Here is a 24,304-nt window from a genome sequence, read left to right as displayed (position 1 = left end):
GGTTAAGCTAATAATTTCTCTGTCATAATCTCAACTAATAAACAATAAATTTAACAACTGTCCTTAATGATGACCGTGATGTTCATAGTGACCATGATGCTCCTTGTGATGATGATGGGCAGTGCCGTGTTCCTGTTTGATTGAGAAACCACTTGAGTGGCTATGACCGTGGTCGTGTCCTTTATGACCGTGTTCGTGCCCATGTTCATGACCACCATCTCCTCCGTCATGACCACTATCATCATGTCCTTCATGACCATGATCTTCGTGTTGTTCTACCTCAGCGTGCCCACCATGGTAGCTGGTGTGTCCATGGTCAGCGACGTGATGATGTGATTTTTCACGATGCACTGTTGCATGGAAACCGCTATGCTTATCGGCTGTATAGTGTACAGTTCGCTTATGACCATCAGCATCAAGCAACTCATAATGTCCGGATACTTTATGACCATCACGATGTTCGCTGTGCTCTTTAATGTCACCTGTTTTCTTATCCTTGACGCCATAAGTGAAATGGTATTCGGCTTTGGAATCGTGACCGTCATCATGTCCGTGACCATGACCATGACCGTGATGATCGTGATGATCATCGTGTGAAACTAAGTGTACAGACGCGTGACTGTGACCGCCACCGTGTCCATGATCATCGTGACCGCCTCCACCACCACCACCATGTCCACCATGATCGTGATGACCATGTGGCACTGCACTTGAAAGTGCTAAAAATAATGCAACAGCGACAAAAACCTGCAAAATAGGAACATGTGTGGGTTAGGTAACAGCAGAGGGGTCATAAAAATCGAATTCACCTTAAAAGTCATCGATCCAAATAGTCAAAGAGTTGTGATGGATCTAATCGAACTGTGTTTAATGAGCTGCTAAACCGTGCTTTTATACTTCCAAGTGCATAGACGGTCCAATTCAGAGTTAGAATCAAAAATGCTTTAAAAAAAGTCCTCATACCCCAAACTTATCATTGACCTACAATTTAAGTGCACGTAAGTAACGCCCGCCAAATTGCAAAATATGAGTTCGCAAAATAGTTTACAAACTCTAGTTGTTGTTATATTTAGAAATCAGTGAGAGTGGTTTCTGTTAAAATATAATTTTAGTATGAATGGAAATAAAGAAAAGCAAAAATATCAGCTGGGCAAGTAAGTAAGATCACATACAAAACAGTAAAAAAAAAAAAATACATGGCGCCTTACTTACCAAGAGATTGAGGCCTAACTTCGCTTCAGATATGTAGCGCTCCACTTTTTATTTTGATAACTTACAAGTTCATATAACTCCAACCACTACTTTTTATGCCGAACTTTGTTTTTTTTTTGCGGATTGGGATAGAACATGCCAATGCACCAAAGCTGCAGCCGTCACAGCAACCGTGTGCCCGTGGACTAAGGATGTTGGGCGGAGATGTCCAGCCTCACTAACGTCCAAAGGCACCTAAATATCTCCCTTTGCTGGGTCCTGGGCACAGCGATATTGAAGGAAATGAAATTGCTGATGAGTTGACCAGGAAATATTCCTTAATGGATATAAGCGAGGCGGGCAGCTCCGTACGCCCACCGCGTTGCCTCCTGAAGAAAATCGAGGAGTATGAAATTGTAGCAAACGACTTTTTGTGATACACCAAGGATGACTGCGAGTTCTCAAGGTCCTTATGGCCATGTTTAGATAAAAAAAAAGAACTAGCTTCCTTTTCAAGCTAAACAAACTTGTATTGTTAGTACTTACAGGCGTCATCACAACTCATTGCGCTATGCTCCGACGGTGGCGCATACAAATAAGATGAGAGTCGATGCATCACTTTCTCTTCCGATGACCAGCACTCCAAAAAAGACGACTCAGATTTTTGGGCGCACGGTTTTTCGACAGTCTGGCAGAGGTTGGAAATTTGGATTGTTCACTTCTACTTAAGTTCGTCAGAGAAAGCAAGTGGTTCGTTCAGAACCACTTGAAAGTAGTCTGGTTGGACGAATGTGCCCGGCACTCAGTGAGGGCACTCACAATGGACAAAAATGCCTCCGAGTGTAGCAAAACAGCCTTTTTTATATTATAAATAAAATATATAAATAAATTAAAAAGTTAAGCATTATTTTATGTATCTAAACTACTATCAAAGTCTAAAAATAATGAGAGAAATATTGTTCAAAAGAATGCTAAAACAAAGAAAAATGAAAACGAATTTTAGCAACTATTTGCACAAGAAATTATACAAAGCAAAAAACGCGTTTGAGCCCATTTGGAAACTGAAACTTGCATTTTAGTAGGCGTTGTCCTGCTCGCAATTACCTACATGTTTAATGAGCAGGGCGGTGTTTCAGGGGGTTTTCCTAAGTTTTCACAAACTAGCTCATAATCGACAAAAAAATTAAATAACACAAAAGCTACGCACTAATGAATGCACAAAGTCGACATAGTATAAAAACCCAGAGCAGTCGCTTTTATTTGCACAGTTCGCTTGGATCTATCACAACTCGTGAATAATTTTGGAACAATGGCTATTAAGGTGAGTTCAATATCTGCGAGCTATTCGCTAACACTAAATTATTAAATCACAAATACTTTCACTTAACAGATTTTCGCTGGGCTCGCATGTTGTTTAGCCCTTGCACTGGTTACTGCTGTGCCTCATGGACATCACGAGCATGGTGGGCACGACGATGGCGGTCATGGCGATCATGGACACGGTGGCGGTCACAGTCATGCCTCTGTACATTTAGTCTCACACGATGATCATCACGATCATCACGGACATGGTCATGGACACGGGCATGATGATGGTCACGATTCCAAAGCCGAATACCATTTCACTTATGGCGTCAAGGATAAGAAAACAGGTGACATTAAAGAGCACAGCGAACATCGTGATGGTCATAAAGTATCCGGACATTATGAGTTGCTTGATGCTGATGGTCATAAGCGAACTGTACACTATACAGCCGATAAGCATAGTGGTTTCCATGCCACAGTTCACCGTGAAAAATCACATCATCACGTAGCTGATCATGGACACACCAGCTACCATGGTGGGCACGCTGAGGTCGAACAACATGAAGATCATGGTCATGGAGGTCATGATGATGGTGGTCATGATGGAGGGCATGAGCATGGACATGAACATGGCCATGGAGGACATGAGCACGGACATGGACACGGTCATAGTCACTCAAGTGGTTTCTCAATCAAACAAGAACATGGTGTAGCTCATCATCATCACAAGGAACATCATGGCGGTCATGATGGCGGACATGATGGTGGTCATCATGGTCACCATGAACATCATTAAAAACTTTAATTAAATTAAGAGTTGGTTCATCACAATAATGTTAGTGCCGCTTAGCGGCCATGTAAAAATTGTTCCTATAAGCTTACGTAACTGAAAATATTATTACATTTATAACTTAGCATATAAATAAAGGCAATATAAAATTTACATCTTTCTACCAGTGAGCTGTAACTATTCATATTTTAAGGTTATTAGTGGACTAACCAAAAAATTAGTATTAGTGCGTACACAAACAAAGAATATCAAGCACTTATATCCACTAAAACACATTTACATAGTCATGCTTCGTAAAATGAATAACCGCTCATAAGCCACGAAGCAGTTCAGTACTCAATTGTCTTATTGAGTTAGAAAGTCAGCTGTGTTATACGAAAACACTAATTTGAATCAGTATGACTAACAGTACAATAAAATGAATATAGCCATATCAGTCTTCTGACGCTAGCAACACAACGATGTACACGAAACTAAACTGAATACAGCGCTAAAGAAAAACCGATAATAAACGAAGTATACAGTGTATTACTTACGAAACCAACGTGCTACTGAGTTAAAACGACTATGATTTCAGTTTATACTCAACAATGTCATATATGTATGGGACATATGTATTGCGGGGCACTCGTATGTATTTTCTATTTTATGTGCTAGTCACTCAAAGTATTTGTCTGTATTTTACTAAGTACACATTTAGATAGAATTTGTTGGCTCATGACTAAGTGCACTAATTTTATTAGTACTCAAAGCAGACCTCTGCTTTCTACATACATATCTGTACATATATATAAACGGCGTTCACACCCCCAGAAACGATAAAACTCAATCTCACTCAAAGCTACATTAGTTATTTCTAGGACCAGCCGAACGATTGACGAAATTATGGGAACTTCGATAAGGCTGACCGCGACGGTTGCCTAAGTTTATGCGAGCTCTTTCTTTGATGGCCTCCCCAATCTACAAAAAATTTTAATTGGAGAATGGTGATCCTATCTGGGCAGGGGTCGAGATTTGAATCTCTTTTAAGAATCCCTATAGCAAAATACTTCTGGACCAGCCAATGCAGACCCAATGGAAGAAGCAAAACTCTGTCTAATTAGTTGGAAAAACAGAAAATGCAAGCGCACTCCTCGATATACATATCTGCATTGAAATAAGGGAAACCATCAAGAGATTCAAAATTTCTGTGTGAAATACCTCGATCCAGATTTTATAAAATTCCTCATGAGGCGGGATAGGTTTAGTATTTCACTGATCATACTAACTTTAAAATTCGGGGGCTAAGATACTTGGTTGGGATATCATACGTGGTTCCATGCTCTGGATCAGGGACTGTTATCAGTCTTAGACTGGCCATAGTGACGAACTGTCACGCCTGATTAGTTATCACGTCCTGCACGAGGTGCCCCTGCTTCTACTGATAATGGCGGATCTAGAGAGGACAACTCGATAAAAACCCGCACCCCTGACTCATTGTGCCGAGCTCATGGGAGGGAGGACTCTGTTAAGTGTCAAGATCGGTACACAACGGTGACGAACTGGATTGTTAGGGCTTATGATTATTGACTTTGATTTTTGACTTGATGACTTTGGGCTGGTAGGTGCGGCATTCTGCCACCTTAGTAGATCGGTGTGAAACCCTACAAAATGGCTGGTAGGCTAATGCTCTACCTACTTACGTCCCGTTAAAACCGTGGCGGGCCTCAAGGCACGTTCCGGCGCCGTCGCCGTAAGTTGGTGGTGTAGTTGCGGTGGAAAATGTTCCCGCTTTGCGTCCGGTCTGGCTCTGAACGCATTACTCTCGCATGACCACCCTGCGTAGCATAGATAACCACGAGACCGTTGAAGGGCGACTACACAATCGGCTCCGGATAGCGGAAGAAAAGCGGTTTTGATGGAAATCCGTCAAATCAATCTTCAGCACTCTAAGCGGCTTCCGCAAATTTGTTGCTCTGGCGTGAAAAAGGCGGAGTGGATATAGTCCTTGTCCAGGAGCCGTGGCTGAGTAGTAACGGCAGAAAGATTTCTGGATTAGGGACTGGAAAATTGAACACCTTTGTGCATGGGGAGGAAAGTAGGCCTAGATCATGTGTGCTTGTTAAAAAAGAGATTAAAACTCTTATTTTCTCAAATTTCAGCAATGCTGACGTAACCACGGTCTGCCTCGAGCGAGGCAGCAATGAAATGTGGGTGGTCTCAGCGTACATGCCCCATGGGGACGTAGCGGGACCACCACTTGCGATACAGGGCGAAATCACCGCTGAAGAAAGGCGGAGAGGTGTGGGCGTGATCATCGGTGCCGATGCTAATGCCCTTCATAGCATCTGGAGAAGCTCGGATACAAACACTAGAGGTGAGTCTTTATTTACTTTTATTGTAGATGAGGGACTCTGTATATGTAATAGGGGGAATGACCCGACTTTTATTACTGCGGCAAGGGATGAGGTCCTGTACCTCACCCTGGTTAGTAGAGAACTGGAAGGTCGGATATCTGGCTGGAGGGTTCTCAACGAGCACCCCTCTGATCACCGATATATTCAGTTCTCGGTGAACGAAGAACATCCCAGTAAAATATCTTTTAGGAACCCTAAAAGTACTAGCTGGGACTTGTATTGTAGGAAGCTGGGAGAGCTATTGCCTGCGGCGCCTACCGTTAGTTCGAACCTGTCCGAATCTGAGATAGACGTTCTGGTGGAAAACTTCACCTCGACAAGCAATAGTGCCTTTCAGCTGTCCTGTCCATTGAAAACTTACAAGGGGAAGGGCAAGCCGCTCTGGTGGTCTGATTCTCTTGACGACCTAAGAGCGTCCAGTCGGCGGCTCTTCAACAGAGCCAGGAGGAGTAAATTACCCTCGGCCTGGAGCTCTATAAGATGAGTCTGGGGGGATATATAAATATGAAATAAGGATAGCCAAGCGAGATTCATGGCGAAGCTTCTGCGAAAACTTAGAAGGCTGCAATGAATCCGCGAAGCTTAGAAAAATACTCTCTAGGAATCCCGCCCCCTCTGGGGTATCTGAGAGATGATGGTGGGGACTGCTCGATGAGTACCGAGGTGTCCCTAAAGCTTTTACTGGACAATCATATTCCCGATGTCCCAGTTGCGCAGGGATATTCGCCTGCATGGTCGGCTGTCGTTGGCTATGCAGAAATGCCTGCGATTCCACTACGGGAAAGTCAAATAACCTGGGCTGTAGGGTCGTTCAAGCCCTATAAGTCTCCGGGCCCGGATGGAATCATTCCTGCGCAACTTCAAAAGTCTTTAGGGATTTCCTGCCCCTGGTTGGCCACCATCTACACTAACTGCTTCAGGCTTAACTATATCCCGAAGTCTTGGCACACGGTTCGGGTCATCTTCATTCCGAAGGCCGGCAGAAGTTCTCATGTATCACCTAAGGATTTCAGGTCAATCAGTCTCTCGTCGTTTCTTCTTAAGACGTTTGAGCGGTCGATTGACCTGTACCTACGGGAAAGCATACCTGTTGTTGTTATTGTAGCAGTGCTTCGCCCCATTCAATAGATGCCCCAATCACAAATTTTCATCAATGTCCTCTAACGGGAGTCCAAGGAAACTTGCAGCTTCAACAGGGCTGGACCATAATGAGAGGGATGTTAGAGGCGTTGGTTCCACATTACAATTAAAGAGATGGTAGGTGTCATGTGGGGACACATTGCAAGCGGGGCATACATTTTGTATGTCGGGGTTGATTCTGGATAGGTACGAGTTTAACCTGTTAGAGTATCCAGATCGAAGTTGAGCTACAGTGACTCGCGTTTCCCTGGGAAGTATGTGTTCCTCATCCGCAAGTTTTGGGTACTGTTCTTTAGTACTGGAGTCACCGGGCAATTCCTGGCATAAAGGTCCGGCGCCTGTTTGTGGAGTTCGCTGAAGGCTTCATACGGCTGAGTTCTCAGGTGCCATATTTCCTCATAATGCTTACGGAGATGACTCCTTAAGCCCCTGGGCGGTGTTGGCTCATCAATCAGATGTCTGTCAGGTTTCTGGGTATTCAACAGGAACTGTTTGGTTAGCATCTCATTTCTCTCCCTGATGGGGAGTATTCTCGCCTCATTATGTAGATGGTGTTCTGGGGACATAACAAGACAATCCGTGGCGGTTCTGAGGGCAGTATTTTGACAGGCCTGTAGCTTCTTCCAGTGAGTCTTTAGGCTTGGCGATCATATCGGGGAGGCGTAGCATGCAATCGGCCGGCCAAATGCTTTGTAAGTGGTAATGAGCGTTTCTTTATCTTTTCCCCAAGTGCTGCCAGCAAGAGATTTGAGGATTTTATTACGGCTCTGAATTTTTGGTACAATTGCGGCTGCATGCTCACCAAAATGTAGATCCTGATCAAACGTCACACGAAAGATTTTGGGGTATAGGACAGTCGGTAGCGTATTGCCATCGACGTGGATGTTCAAATTGGTCGACATTTGGGACGTCCATGTTGTAAATAAGGTCGCGGACGATTTAGTCGGTGATAATGCCAGGTTTCGCGAGGCGAAAAAACTGGAGAGATCAGGGAGGTAGCCGTTTATTCTGTTCCAAAGCTCATCGATCTTTGGGCCTGGGCCTGTGGCCATTATTGTGCAGTCATCGGTGTAGGAAACGACAGTAACTCCTTCTGGTGGCGAAGGTAGCTTTGATATGTAGAAGTTAAACAAAAGTGGGGATAGGACACCACCCTGTGGCATCCCTTGTTTTAATCCCACCCCTTGTTTAATTCTTCTTGGTTTATATCATTCGTTTCTCAATTGCACTGATGCCTGTCGACCACCCAGGTAATTTGCGGTCCACCTTTTAAGACATGGGGGAAGGGTAGACCCTTCCAGGTCTTGCAGTAACGTGCCATGGTTGGCTGTATCAAACACTTTTGATAGGTCTAGCGCAACGAGGACTGTTCTATGGTGGGAGTTTTGGTTTCAACCGCAATTTATCTGGATGCTAATGGCATTTAGCGCGGTGGTGGTGCTACGGAGTTTTCTAAAGCCATGCTGATGACAGGCCAGGGGGAGAAAAATGGCTTCAAGCATCTTGGCTACTGGCGATAGGAGAGATATCGGGCGATATGACTCTCCTATGTTTGCTGGTTTCACAGGCTTTAGTAGCGGGACCACCTTGGCAATTGCCCATTTTTCGGGAATGACAAAGGTGGAAAGACACAGGTTGAAGACATGTGCTAAATATTTGAAACCCTCTTTCCTTAGGCTTTTAAGCATCGGCATGGCTATGCCGTCTGGGCCCACTGCTTTGGATGGTTTAGCATGACCGATTGTGTCCTCAACCCCTTTGGTGGTGATGGTAATTGGAGACGCGCTGAATTTATGTTTATGTGCGTGTCTGTTGGCCATCCGTCTATCTTTGTCGACCGTAGAATGCATTATATATATTCGGCAGAAAGCGCTCGCGCATTTTTTCGCATCCGATAGCACTTTGTCGCCAAAGGAGATGGAAACTTTGTCATTGTGCCTAGACGGATTCGATAGGGACTTTAGAGTGGACCAAAGTGGGGCCGAATTTCGGGAATTCTACCGGGGGGAATGAAACGAGCCTAGGCGGATTCAATGTCTGTAAAGGATTTGTATTCATCCCACTTTTCTTTTTTGAAGTTTATGAAAGTGCGTTTTTCTGTGATGATGAAGTCGGCGGTACGCTCGAGCGAAATAAGTATAGGCAGGTGGTCGGATGCCAGTATTACCATCGGCTGCCAGTTGACGCAGTTTACGAGTTCTGCGCTCACGATTGAAAAATCCGGCGAACTGTGACAGCTTCCTACCATACGTGTGGGGGCGTCTCCGTTTATTGTGCAGAATGACGTTTCTTTTATTTGATCCGCCAACATCTCACCCCTACTCTCTGCCTGCAAGTTTGAATGCCATAGATCGTGATGGGAATTGAAATCGCCCAAGATAATGCGATTATTGCCCGTTAGTAAGGCGCTGATATTAGGGCGGTATCCACTGGGGCAACAGGTGGCAGGAGGGATGTAGATGTGAATGATTTCTAGGTGTGCATCGCCTGACTGAACAGATAAGCCTTGACGTTCTAAGACACTGTCCCTGCGGCCGAAGTCGGGGTCAAATATATTGTAACGAATGTTAGCAGCACTGACCGATGCTATCGTCTCTAAGCGTATGCTAAGCAGTGACGTGAATTCGCATCCATAGATCAATCATTATGTATCTACATAAACGAAACAATAATTGCGTCTACACATATGTACCATGTACCTATACGAGCAGCGGAGAGTCAATGCACAAACACATGCATATATCTGAGATCTCCTATAAGTATGCAATGAGAAAAACTATAAAATTGTGCAATTGTAGTTACAGCTGAGAAGTTTGAGAGCTGCTGGACTAGCAGATTCTGGAAGCGCCTAGAAGATGTATAAAATTGTGCAATTGTAGTTACAGCTGAGAAGTTTGACAGCTGCTGGACTAGTAGATTCTGGAAGCGCCTAGAAGATGCGAAGGTTGAAATCAAAGAGTATAAAAGGCGACAATTGTAGAGGCGCTGGAATTCAGTTTGATTTGAGTTGCCAAGAAGTTTCCATTCAGACGCTATCTAGCGAGCAATAGCAGTATTATTTTGGATAGTAGAATTTCATTTGAGCTATCAATCAGTTTGGTTATTAAGCAAGCTATTCGTTGCAAAGTTTGAGTGTTATTGTGAAGTACTTTAATAAAGGCCATTTTTCCATTATTAAATATTGGAGTTATTTATTCAACAGCTTAGTGATCCGAACTCAGCAGAAGATTGCAAATAAGAGGATTTGCAAGCAAATTCGTTACAATATGATATTGCACAGAGTGGTGTATGATAATCGCGAGTCCGCCTCCATTTCCACTCTCGCGAACTTTTCTGTGGACATTATACCCAGAACAGGTCTGCAGAGCAGATCTATGCTGTGAGTTTAGTCTCTTGAATCGCAACAATGCGGATGTTTTGCCGCTTCATTAATTCGACTATCTCCGTGATCTTCCCAGTTAATCCATTACAGTTTAACTGCATAATTCTGAAGTGCAACGGGGGAGACGTCGTCACTCTGGGAGTAGGTGACGTGTGAACGCGCCTGGGTTGTGAAAGGCTAGGACGCATCTGCTTTTGTGGCCCTGGCACTGGACGTCCTTGGGAAACCATTGGGGTACCCGGTGTATTTAGGTATGCGGCCTGGCTACATGGCGCAATGAAACCCGTCGGGGGGTTGCCGTCGCGGAGACCAGAACATCTAGGAAAGTGGCATTGTCCAAGGCAGGAGTTGCATTGGGCGGATGTCGCAAACATATATATTCTGTGCTGGCAAACGGTGCAAAAGGAGGTAGGGACTAAGAGTCTGTTTCCCTGACCTACGAGATTGCTGTCGGAAAAGAGTGGGAGAGAAGACGGGGGCAGGGGCTGCTGCTCGGCATTGCTTCCGACTCTACTACTTAGATTGTAGGTGTGAGTGGGAGCAGCCGTATGAGTTGTTGTGGCTTGCTGAGCAGCGGCGCTGCTGGAAGATATTCGGGGCGCACTAAGGCGTAGACTACGGGACGCCCTTGGGCGTGAACAGCAAGGAGCCACAAAAGATTTATGGAAGTTACGTGGACGTCTGGTTTTGGAATATAGCCCAGAACAACCTGTCCGATACAACCATCCCTTACACGAGACACACTGACAAGAGTATAACCGTCCTAAAAAGATTCTTTTCCGGCATACGCAGCAAAACCATCTTCGACAGAAACGGCTCTCCATTAGATTGTAAAGCAAATAGGGGGGTCCCTAGAACACAAAGAGTTTGCTCTGGGTGCCTTTCTAGACATCGAGGGGGCTTTTAATGATGTCTTACTGGGGGCAATCGAAAGAGCTCTGGTGGGTTTAGGACTCGAAGGGGCTCTGGTTGACTTTATTAGCAAACATCTATGCGGCAGAATTGACGCAGCGGAGTGGGGAGGGGCCATAATTGAGAGGAAGGTGTGCAGGGGCACGCCACAGTGGGTGTCCTATCTCTTTTGCTCTGGATTGTGGTATTCAACGAGCTTCTTGTGGAGCTGGAAGCCAATGGTTGTCGGGTGGTTACCTATGCAGACGACCTCGCTATCCTAGTCAGAGGCAAATTTCTGGGCACTCTGCGCAGAAGGTTTGCTTCACACAAACTACTTGTTAGTAATAAAACGAAACTTGTGTATTTTAGCCATGTTGTCAAAGAACTACCTAGCTGTGATATTATATTTCATGCCGAAGGATGCCTTCGTTTTAACTTAACCCATATGGTGTGCACTCAGAATGTTGCGATAAGTTCTTTCGATTGCAATATTCAATGCAATGACAATTGTTTCAGAGTTGATGTTGCTGAGAATTTTAAATATCTTGGTATAATAATTGACAATCGAGTGAATTGCTCTGCGCACATCCATACATTGAAACAGTACATTCTCTATACATACTACTAGGTAGTTCTATCGTCTCAAAAAGTGTTGCACTGTATCTACTTTAGAAACTGTTTACTACGGCATATTCCAATCTAAACTTCAATATGGTATCAGCTGCTGGGGTGGCGCCTCGGCAAATAAACTGTCACCAGTTGTAACGATTCAAAAGGGAATTATTATACGTATCTGTAGTGCAAACTATAGATCTCACTCTATGCCGCTTTTTAGGAGACTCGATATACTACCGAGCCGTCATTTGTATTTATATAAAGTTTTGAGTATTTTCTTTATTCGTTCAGGTTACTTGGAGAGCTTTCCATCAGAAGTCTATAACTTGTGTAGGAATACACTTCCAACTGTACAAATTCCGTGTTCTAGAACGTCACACTTTGGAAGCTTTTATATCTAGACGTCGTGCAAGTTCTTCAACTCCCTTCCTATCACTGTACAGGTTATTAGAAATTTTAACTTCTTTCAAAAAACAGTTAAACTGTATCTGCTTGGACAAAATCATTATGAACTGGAATCGCTGCTGAGGGCGATATCATAAAAGATATTACAAAAAATGGAAAATATTATAAAAATTATTTTACCTGAAGTTCTTTATTAATAAATTTTTTAGTGCATTAGTAACTTTAAGGTTTTATGAAAATATTTAATGTACACCCTACACAAAAACAGTATATCATTATTGAAAATGGCATTTGTACTATTTTAATTCTTAAAATAATAAATGCCATCTACCTTTCTTAAGCTATGTTATAGTTAATGTGTTGAATACATGGAAATTTAAAATATGTACATGGCATTAAGAAAATGATTAATAAATGAATGAATGTTCTGCAGGGCTACCTGTATACTGTGGCTAGGTGGGCTGAATCATGTGAATTGCCGGTCAACCCGGGAAAACGGAATCGGTTCTTTTTACAAGGATATATAAGATCCCCGATTTCAGAACTCCCCCGATTGGAGGGGTACCGTTGGTGCTTTCTGATAGGGTTAAACATTTGGGGATGGTTGTATGATTTTAATAATCGGGGATTGCCCATATTGCTTTTTCAAATATATGAAAACATTTATTTGGAGCAATTTTTTAATTTTATAATTTATTTAATAATTTGGGAAAAATTTAAACAACGTGACATCAGGACGGACAAGGCGACAGCTGTTTCGATTATACCTTGTAAATCTCTTCAAAGCCTTTCCTCCCGGGAGTGAGAGTCGAACTCGTACTCCTACGATAGTTGAAATGGTTGTAAACGCCTTCAGCTACGTCATGCCTGTTGTAAATTTCTTCCCAATTGCCATCTTTTTCATATTTTAATCTTTTACACATTGCATACTTCGTATGCAATTATGTGTTAAAGCTATGCTTGGTACGGCGGTTTTCAAAGAAACTTTGGTTTTTGTTGCTGTTTTCGTTCTATTTATAGAACTACAACGAATTAACCAATTTTGTCTGTTTGTATGATTTTAATAATCGGGGATTGCCCATATTGCTTTTTCAAATATATGAAAACATTTATTTGGAGCAATTTTTTAATTTTATAATTTATTTAATAATTTGGGAAAAATTTAAACAACGTGACATCAGGACGGACAAGGCGACAGCTGTTTCGATTATACCTTGTAAATCTCTTCAAAGCCTTTTCTCCCGGGAGTGGGAGTCGAACTCGCACTCCTACGATAGTTGAAATGGTTGTAAACGCCTTCAGCTACGTCATGCCTGTTGTAAATTTCTTCCCAATTGCCTTCTTTTTCATATTTTAATCTTTTACACATTGCATACTTCGTATGCAATTATGTGTTAAAGCTATGCTTGGTACGGCGGTTTTCAAAGAAACTTTGGTTTTTGTTGCTGTTTTCGTTCTATTTATAGAACTACAACGAATTAACCAATTTTGTCTGTTTGTATGATTTTAATAATCGGGGATTGCCCATATTGCTTTTTCAAATATATGAAAACATTTATTTGGAGCAATTTTTTAATTTTATAATTTATTTAATAATTTGGGAAAAATTTATACAACGTGACATCAGGACGGACAAGGCGACAGCTGTTTCGATTATACCTTGTAAATCTCTTCAAAGCCTTTTCTCCCGGGAGTGGGAGTCGAACTCGCACTCCTACGATAGTTGAAATGGTTGTAAACGCCTTCAGCTACGTCATGCCTGTTGTAAATTTCTTCCCAATTGCCTTCTTTTTCATATTTTAATCTTTTACACATTGCATACTTCGTATGCAATTATGTGTTAAAGCTATGCTTGGTACGGCGGTGGCCTTGTCCGTCCTGATGTCACGTTGTTTAAATTTTTCCCAAATTATTAAATAAATTATAAAATTAAAAAATTGCTCCAAATAAATGTTTTCATATATTTGAAAAAGCAATATGGGCAATCCCCGATTATTAAAATCATACAAACAGACAAAATTGGTTAATTCGTTGTAGTTCTATAAATAGAACGAAAACAGCAACAAAAACCAAAGTTTCTTTGAAAACCGCCGTACCAAGCATAGCTTTAACACATAATTGCATACGAAGTATGCAATGTGTAAAAGATTAAAATATGAAAAAGAAGGCAATTGGGAAGAAATTTACAACAGGCATGACGTAGCTGAAGGCGTTTACAACCATTTCAACTATCGTAGGAGTGCGAGTTCGACTCCCACTCCCGGGAGAAAAGGCTTTGAAGAGATTTACAAGGTATAATCGAAACAGCTGTCGCCTTGTCCGTCCTGATGTCACGTTGTTTAAATTTTTCCCAAATTATTAAATAAATTTGGGGATGGTTTTGGACAAGAAACTGTCCTGGAGACCCAATGTGGAAGATAGGGCAAGAAGGCCGCGGTTGCCTTGTACTGCTGCAGAGGGGCTATCGGAAAGATTTGGGGACTCTCTCCACGAGTAGTACACTGGCTTTACGAGATGGTGATCAAACCGATTCTGCTATATGGGGTGCTGTTTTGGTGGAAAGCACTGGACACGGCGAGCCCCTCCAAAATGTTAGTGTCAGTGCAACGGACGGCGCTGATCGGTATCAGTGGCGCTCTCAGAACAACACCTACCTTGGCACTGAACGTCATGCTGAACATATATGCAGTAGATATTGCGGGAAAGGCGGCCGCGGCCCGGTCGTTAGTCAGGCTTCGTGATATGGGCTATGGGCTTTCTGACTTCGGACACTCTAGACTCGAGTCAGCTCAGCAAACGTTGGGCGGACGCCACGCCTTGCAGGGTACCAAGATCTTTCTGGCCGAAAGTGGATGGCAGGAGGTTCGCTAAGGTGGAATCACCAAGTCACTTTATGCTTGATTGCCCAGCTTTTGCCAGAACTAGGCGAAAGTTCTTCGAGCGCGACTCACTTGGATCTCCCGAGGATTTATACAAAATTTTTATTTTATTTTATTATATTTATTATTTCTGTTGTATGAGGTATCAAAACGGACCTTCGTGTTGTCCAAGTGAGCTTCCCTTATCAGGGCAGCTACCAACCTAACCTAACTTTAAAATTCAGAAACAGGAACTGATAGCCATTCTACTTAAACTGGAAAGACTGGACAGGTGGCACGCGTACTTTAGGATCAAAATTAAAACTTTTCATTTACAACAGAGTAACTTCATACATATCGTTTTCGTTGAACATAACTGTAGTGCAGCATGGAAGAGTTAAAAGTTTGGTGCTTTAGAAAATATTGCTCCTTGTCAAAAGTTTAACATTTGTTGCAGCACTTCAACTCTCCCAGATTAGTCCTTCCGTCGTTTTTTATACCACATAAGTTAAAATGCTTAATAAAACTTTAGCAACATGTTGCTCAACACATAGTATGCAGCAGCCGGTTATATGCGCCGGAGCGACTTGGAATGTTTTCCGAGAAAGAGCTGTAATTTCAGGGTAAACCCATTTAATTTGTTGAGCCTCTCCAACAAATGGGCATCCTCAGAGAATATCCTGGCGCAGAGAAATGGTTTTGGTGCGTGTGCCGGAAACGAATCTTGTAGAACGATCAAACTCATGTAAGTGTATCACGTGCGAAAGATGGTTGCATTGAAGGGGGTATTGGGGTTGATCGCAACATTCGTCGACCCCATCACTTCTTCAAAACTTTGGTGGCTCCTTGCTGTTGCCGCCCCAGGGCACCCCGTAGTATTCGCCCCCGATACCTTCTAACAGCACTCTGCTCAGAAAGCCATAAAAAGCACCCGCTGCTGCTCGCAATGAAGTAATTCGGCACACAACAAAAGGATCACAATAAATCTCTCAGAGGCATCCCCAAAAATTCGTGTATTTAATACGTCCTGTAAGCCCCCATTCTCAAAGACAAATATCCTTTACTTTCAGTTGGAAAAAGCAACCTCCCCAGCGAGACGCAACACTCTAGTTCAACTTCGACCAGGATACTGTAACAGGTTTCACTTATCCAGAATAAAACCTAATATACTCAAAGTATGTAGAGGATATTGATGACAATGATTGCACTTATTGGATGTGGCGAAGCACTGCTACAACAACCACAACCTGATGCTCTTGAAAAAAACAATTTGAATAGTGGTGAAAGGAGATATCTTGAAATTTCCAAGTAAGCACCATTCTTCAGAACTCAATACACATAGCCTTTGCATAAATTCGTTTTGCCCTAGACTCTGATCCAAAAATGTTATACATATAATCCTTTTACAAAATACCTCAAAGTTTCAACGCCGATTCCCCAGCCGATGTGGGATTTAAGATATTCAAGAAGGTCATTGCAAAATTAATCTTAGTTCGAGCAGGAATAATCTCTCAGCACTGTTCGCAAGTTCCAACATTTTGCCAGAGGTACCAGTAGAACGCTGTGTTCTCAATGCTACAAAAGAAACCGTAACGATAATTCTGGTACTATATTTTACTAATCGGCAAAAGAAATAAGTGTTTGCTTTTCGAATGATGGTTGTAAAAAATAATTATTCTCGTTCAAATATTTAAAAAATAATTATTCAAAAACAAAAAGATGGGCAAATTGCTCGGCAATGCCACGTTATTGGAAGTGTTCTGAACAGTAAATTTACACAAATCCGAAGCTAAGCTACCACAAGTTACTTAACCAACAAATTTTGGAAATGACGGCGCAAGGAACACCACTCGATCTCGGCGCACCCTCAGTTACACCTCACTCCGGGAGATGGAGCAAGATGTAAGGTTCAGAGTATCGCACAACTGTGCGTTGTGACCCGCTGCCACAGCAACAGAAGACCAAGAGCAGCGTATTTCCAAGCGCCCGCCAGCAAATTACTGGGTGAGAGATATTGACTGGAGAGTGTGACCGTCAGCCACTGAGCAGATCTGCTAATTAACTAGCGATTCAATGTTCAATGTGCCAATGTTCACAAACAGAAGACACACACTTCCGTAATATTCCGTTAAACAACATGTATTTATACAATTGATTTAACGAAAAAGCATCAGTGAATTATAAACAAATTCATGGTCGAATAAAATGTACGAGGCAATAAAGTGTGAAGGCAAGTCTACATAGCTATAAATAAACCCACCACCACTGCCTGGCAGTTGTGTATACGAAAGAGAATGAAGCAAGCCAACCATAAAAGAGGGGCGTTTAATATACGTATGTAGATATGTACATTAGAGCGTATCACGAAAAATGTTTGATAATGTTCCTCCAGCATCGAAATTATTATGTTGCTTTACATTTGGAAAACCACTGCTTTCAGCTCACTCTAAAAACTGTGTTAATAATTGTTTCTCTGTGACCTACCTTTGATGTCACAGTAATATTTATTTAAACAGGTATTTTAGATATTTCTGAAAACGCAAACGTAGTTTTATTTTTTCATACAGTTATAAAAATGGCATACTGTAGTAATTAATTATTCTGTAAATCAATAAGCGAATCATTTAAATTTTGTGTGAGTGTAGAAGTGTGTGTATTTTGTCGTGGAGAATGAAACATTTTAACTAAATTGAAGAAGGAGTTTACAAATTTAGTAAAATATTAAATATCAATATTAAAAAATATTTATATTTTATAATAACTGTTTAAATAAACAATATTATATATTTAACTTAGAACAAACCAACCTCAAAATTCTTCTTCCAAAATTGTGTTCCCTTTTAAATTGTGTAATTGCTTTAAAATTGATTGATGAAATTTTACGATTGTTTTAATATTGTGCAATGGCTTTAAAATTGATTGATGAAATTGGGCAATGCATTGTGCAATGGCTTTAAAATTGATTGCTGTTTTTAAAGTTTATATGTAAGGACGCTACGTAGAGCGAACAAAAGAAATAGATGCACTTTTCGTATAATTCGAACTCTGCTTGACTGTGACCTGGCTCTCTGGGTACACGTGGCTAACGAAGCTCTAATTTAGTTCTCTAGGATGCGGAGCTTATTGTTTAATAAGTAAATGTCTGGCTATCGTTGCGTTTGGCTTCTGTGTTGTAAGCTTTTTAGGTAACCTTTGGTTGCCTTTATATTAAAACACTTTTCTTGTTATTGAGTTCTTCCAACAGCACACTGCACTGGTTCAAGTTTTTCTTTTGTCAATTTACTACACTTTGATATTTTTCACTTGTCTCCGTCGAACTTCTAAAGTCGCGTTGGTATAATGGTTTTTGCTTTATGCCCGCTTTTGATTTACGGCTGGTACTGCTTTATTGTTGCTGTCACCTTTTGTCTGCTTTTTGTTGTCTGTTTTGCTAAATTTCCTCCGATCAGATTTTGCTATTTTGTAAACAAATTTGCTTTATATTGCAGCGAATGCGTTTGAACTTTTTACTTTTTATGTTTCACAGACTGGCTGATCGCCAATGTAGTAATTGAAACCACGTTTTTATTTTATAACAAAACTATAAATTATATTTTTTAAAACGCCTAAAAGTATGCATCAAATTCTTTCTAAATTTTTCACCATAATAAAAATTTTTGAAAATTGAAAAACCAATATTGAAACTTAAAATATTGATAATACATTTAAAAATTAGAAAGTTCAAAGTAACTAAAATACAAAGTTAAATAAAAATAATAAGAACCCTGCACATACGATAACAGCTATGGCGGTAATTTTTGCGTTTTTAGGTATTCTATATATTAGCCGTGTTTTTTTTACACGTAAACGTCTATACGCTTAAACTTTATATGGACTGCTAAGCGTCCAACTTTAAATACACCTGTGAAATTGCTGCGCATAAAATGTGTACCACTAAATTTCAATACGCATTATACTCAGATGTAACTGAAATATGTGTCTTTGTTTCACCCTCTACATTAATTCTATATATTTTATATGTGTCCACAATTCATCGCAACTGATTCAGCTATATGTTATACCCTATGGCCATCAGAGGGTTGTGTCTCCGCTTTTCGGTACACCCTGTGATGTAGATGTAGTTATTTAACCACTGCCGCTAGATGGGTCTCCTAAGCATCGGTTTTTTGTTTGTCTTCATTAATCCTACTTCTATTCTGGTTCTTGGCAATTGATATTCACAACACTGCGACATATGTTGCAGAATGAATGTGAAAATTGGACTTGTTTGATGGCAATGCTGCCAGAGTGTCATATTTTATTGACACTTTTTCCCCGTGCTCTGGGATGTATTAACAATTTTTGTGGTTATATCGGCCTACTGATTTGTAAGATCGCGGGATTCGAATCGAAAAAACCGCTGAGATGGCTAAATGGTTATAGCAGCGGCACCTAAACGTTACCGATGAAGGACTTTAGCAGTTCCCGAAATGGATCTATACAAAGAGCTTTGGCAGTTGTCTAAATTTTTTCTTTCTTCTATTCTAACTAATAATTTTTTCAATTAAAAAAAAATTTATCATAACAATAATAATCATAAAATAATTATTGTTAGGCCGTGAGCTCGATTTGAACCCGCGATCTTACAAATCAGTAGGCCGATATAACAACAAAAATTGTTAAAAAAAAAGTTTGTTTATAATTTCATAGAACTTCAGTTAAGTGACGTGGGTTTGTTGTGACATGAAAAATTATTTTATATAAAACGCTAAAAACATGTCATTTTCTATGGAAGTAACTTTACATTTTAATAAATTAATCCAAAGCGACATAAAAGCATACATAAAAACTTTAGAATTTAGGCTATCCACAAAGATAAACGTCTTTGAAATATATTGATATCTGAGAGAGATATGGACCTCTATGCAAATCCTTAATTTCCTACAATGTTCAAAAAAATAGTTACATGTTTTTGTTCTATCACGATAGATCTGCTAACAATAAAATGTGCGAAATTCGCACTTATTAAGTAAATGCGCGGTCTTTATTGACCGGCCAGTGCAACCAAGATACCCTTGTTTTTTACATTCTTTCTGATACACTCTAATGTACACATCTATTGAATGCACTGTTAACATATACATTGGTGGTGATATATCAAAACGTTCAAAGGTACCTTTCTTTTGTTGGTTTTAAAATGCACATTACATTCCACTGAATCGGTATTTCTTTGATTTAACTTTATCAGCATAAACTAAACAGTCTAGGCATTGCCTTGCGGCAGTAAATAAGTTTTAAACTGCATTCAAACGACTTAAATCAACCATTAAACACATAAATTAAAAATTGACATAACACGTTTTGCACTATCGTCGGTACCACATTAATAGTGCTTGATTTTTCAGTAGCTGAGATAACGTACATACATACATATGTAAGTACATATGCATGTAAATGAGTACCACTTTTGCCCTGTTGCTTATAACATTATTTGACACAACTTTTAACAACTCACAGTAGCTTAGCTAATATGGGCCGCACACAAAATAAGGTTACCGCATGTTCGAATTCTAATGAACTTTTATAATTTATTTTTTTTTAAGTTATTTTTTACTATTATACATATATTTTCATTTTTGTTGTATGTTATGTGTATATAAAAAACGAATGGTTTTTATACTCAGCTGAGCAGAGCTCACAGAGTATCTTAATTTTGTTCGCATAACGGTAATCCGTAACGACATAAATTAATCGATGTAGATATAGACTTCTATATATCAAAATGATGTGGGCGAAAAAAGAAATTCATTTAGCCATGTCCGTCCGTCCGTCCGTCCAACCGTATGTCCGTAAACACGATAACTTGAGTAAATTTTGAGGTATCTTAATGAAATTTGGTATGTAAGTTCCTGGGCACTCATCTCAGATCGTTATATTTAAAATGAACGAAATCGTACTTATAACCTCGCCCACTTTTTCGATATCGAAAATTTCGAAAAACCGAAAAAGTGCGATAATTCATTACCAAAGACGGATAAAGCGATGAAACTTGGTAGGTGAGTTGACCTTATGGCGCAGAAAAGAAATTTTTTTAAATTTTGAACAATGGGCGTGGCACCGCCCACTTTTAAAAGAAGGTAATTTAAAAGTTTTGCAAGCTGTAATTTGGCAGTCGTTGAAGATATCGTGATGAAATTTGGCAGGAACGTTACTCCTATTACTATATGTGTGCCAAATAAAGCTTAGCAAAATCAAATGAGGAACACGCCCACTTTTAAAAAAAAAAATTTTAAACGTCAAATTTTAACAAAAAAATTATTTACTTTACAGTATATATATAAAATGTGTCAACATTCAACTCCAGTAATGATATGGTGCAACAAAATACAAAAATAAAAGAAAATTTCAAAATGGGCGTGGCTCCGCCCTTTTTCATTTAATTTGTCTAGAATACCTCTAATGCCATAAATCGAACAAAAATTTACCAATGCTTGTGAAATTTGGTAGGGGCATAGATTCTTTGACGATAACTGTTTTCTGTGAAAATGGGCGAAATCGGTTGAAGCCACGCCCAGTTTTTATACACAGTCGACCGTCTGTCCTTCCGCTCGCCCGTTAACACGATAACTTGAGCAAAAATCGATATGTCCTTACTAAACTTAGTTCACATACTTACCTGAACTCACTTTATTTTGGTATAAAATATGGCCGAAATCCGACTATGACCAGGCCCACTTTTCATTCATTCATTCATTTATTTAATGCACATATAAGACATGGTCTTTTACAGTGTCATATTTGAAATGTTTACTTAATACTAGTTCAAATTTATTACTTATTTATATATTTAATATTAGTTACTGACAGAGCGAGATTCAAAAAGTGAGATCAATTCAAAAACTGAGATGAAGTAAGACAAAATCATAGATATTTTTCATAAGTTCATTAACAAAGGATCTGGTGTACAGCTAACTTGAAGCGCTTAGGATTTAGTTCTGACTTTACTTTATTAGGCAACGCATTCCACAATTGCACAGCTCTAACGAAAAACATTCTGGATGTCACCGAGTACTTAAAGTGCGGTATAATACGGTTGCAAGTACGAGTTGACCGCGCAAATGAAAGCTTCGAAAACAGACATTCTGGGGAACGCGAGTAAATAATTTTATGTATAAACAAGTAAGGAAGGTTAAGTTCGGGTGTAACCGAACATTACATACTCAGTTGAGAGCTATGGTGACAACATAAGGGAAAATAACCATGTAGGAAAATGAACCGAGGGAAACCCTGGAATGTGTTTGTATGACATGTGTATCAAAGGAAAGGCATTAAAGAGTATTTTATGAGGGAGTGGGCCATAGTTCTATAGGTGGACGCCATTTAGGGATATAGCCATAAAGGTGGATCAGGGTTGACTCTAGAATGCTTTTGTACGATATGGGTATCAAATGAAAGGTATTAATGAGTATTTTAAAAGGGCGTGGACCTAAGTTCTATAGATGGACGCCTTTTCGAGATATCGCCGTAAAGATAGACCAGGGGTGACTCTAGAATGTGTTTGTACGATATGGGTATCAAATGAAAGGTGTTAATGCGCATTTTAAAAGGGAGTAATCCTTAGTTCCATAGGTGGACGCCGTTTCGAGATATCGCCATAAAGGTGGACCAGGGGTGACCCTAGAATTTGTTTGCACAATATGGGCATCAAACGAAAGGTGTTAATGAGTATTTTAAAAGGGAGTGGGCTTTAGTTCTATAGGTGGACGCCGTTTCGAGATATCGCCATAAAGGTGGGCCAGGGGTGACTCTAGAATTCGTTTGTGCAATATGGGTATCAAAGGAGTTAATGAGTATTTTAAGAGGGAGTGGGCCTTAGTTCTATAGGTGGAAGCATTTTCGAGGTATCGCAATAAAGGTGGACCAGGGGTGACTCTAGATTTTGTTTGTACGATATGGGTATCAAATGAAAGGTGTTAATGATTATTTTAAAAGGGCGTGGGGCTTAGTTCTATAGGTGGACCCCTTTTCGAGATATCGCCATAAAGGTGGACCAGGGGTGACTCTAGAATTCGTTTGTGCAATATGGGTATCAAACGAAAGGAGTTAATGAGTATTTTAAGAGGGAGTGAGCCTTTCTGGACCAGGGGTGACTCTAGACTTTGTTTGTACGATATGGGTATCAAATGAAAGGTGTTAATGAGTAGTTTTAAAAGGGAGTGGGCCTTCGTTCTATAGGTGGACGCCTTTTCGAGATATCGCCATAAAGATGGACCAGGTGTGACTCTAGAATGCGTTTGTACAATATGGGTATCAAATGAAAGGTGTTAATGAGTATTTTAAAAGGGAGTAATCCTTAGTTCCATAGGTGGACGCCGTTTCGAGATATCGTCATAAAGGTGGGCCAGGGGTGACTCTAGAATTCGTTTGTGCAATATGGGTATCAAAGGAGTTAATGAGTATTTTAAGAGGGAGTTGGCCTTAGTTCTATAGGTGGAAGCATTTTCGAGGTATCGCAATAAAGGTGGACCAGGGGTGACTCTAGATTTTGTTTGTACGATATGGGTATCAAATGAAAGGTGTTAATGAGTATTTTTAAAAGGGAGTGGGCCTTCGTTTTATAGGTGTTCGCCTTTTCGAGATATCGCCATAAAGGTGGACCAGGGGTGACTTTAGAATTTGTTTGTATGATATGGGTATCAAATGAAAGGTGTTAATGATTATTTTAAAAGGGCGTGGGGCTTAGTTCTATAGGTGGACCCCTTTTCGAGATATCGCCATAAAGGTGGACCAGGGGTGACTCTAGAATTCGTTTGTGCAATATGGGTATCAAACGAAAGGAGTTAATGAGTATTTTAAGAGGGAGTGGGCCTTTCTGGACCAGGGGTGACTCTAGACTTTGTTTGTACGATATGGGTATCAAATGAAAGGTGTTAATGAGTAGTTTTAAAAGGGAGTGGGCCTTCGTTCTATAGGTGGACGCCTTTTCGAGATATCGCCATAAAGATGGACCAGGTGTGACTCTAGAATGCGTTTGTACAATATGGGTATCAAATGAAAGGTGTTAATGAGTATTTTAAAAGGGAGTAATCCTTAGTTCCATAGGTGGACGCCGTTTCGAGATATCGTCATAAAGGTGGGCCAGGGGTGACTCTAGAATTCATTTGTGCAATATGGGTATCAAACGAAAAGAGTTAATGAGTATTTTAAGAGGGAGTGGGCCTTTCTGGACCAGGGGTGACTCTAGACTTTGTTTGTACGATATGGATATCAAATGAAAGGTGTTAATGAGTATTTTTAAAAGGGAGTGGGCCTTCGTTCTATAGGTTTCGCCTTTCCGAAATATCGCCAT

At 40.5% G+C, this 24,304-nt stretch overlaps 2 protein-coding genes across 2 annotated transcripts; one reads left to right on the top strand and one right to left on the bottom strand.

The window, feature by feature from the left end:
* Positions 1 to 63: 63 nt before the first annotated feature.
* On the bottom strand, positions 64 to 821 carry LOC137241522 (adult-specific cuticular protein ACP-20-like). The gene is made up of 2 exons (XM_067769117.1): positions 810 to 821; positions 64 to 747 (listed from the first exon to the last, which is right to left on the bottom strand). The coding sequence occupies exons 1-2, from the start codon at positions 819 to 821 to the stop codon at positions 64 to 66; spliced, it is 696 nt and encodes a 231-aa protein (XP_067625218.1).
* A 1,648-nt stretch (positions 822 to 2,469) lies between these two features.
* LOC137242168 (adult-specific cuticular protein ACP-20-like) lies at positions 2,470 to 3,352 on the top strand. Its single transcript, XM_067769530.1, has 2 exons — positions 2,470 to 2,512; positions 2,582 to 3,352. Exons 1-2 carry the CDS (start codon positions 2,501 to 2,503, stop codon positions 3,290 to 3,292), a joined length of 723 nt encoding a protein of 240 aa, XP_067625631.1. The 5' UTR covers positions 2,470 to 2,500; the 3' UTR covers positions 3,293 to 3,352.
* Positions 3,353 to 24,304: the final 20,952 nt, after the last annotated feature.

The sequence above is a fragment of the Eurosta solidaginis genome, chromosome 2 (assembly GCF_040869045.1).
Source record: "Eurosta solidaginis isolate ZX-2024a chromosome 2, ASM4086904v1, whole genome shotgun sequence".
NCBI classification, from domain to species: domain Eukaryota; kingdom Metazoa; phylum Arthropoda; class Insecta; order Diptera; family Tephritidae; genus Eurosta; species Eurosta solidaginis.
The sequence above is the reverse complement of the archived record's forward strand: the minus strand, read 5'-3'. Positions and strand labels throughout refer to the sequence as shown.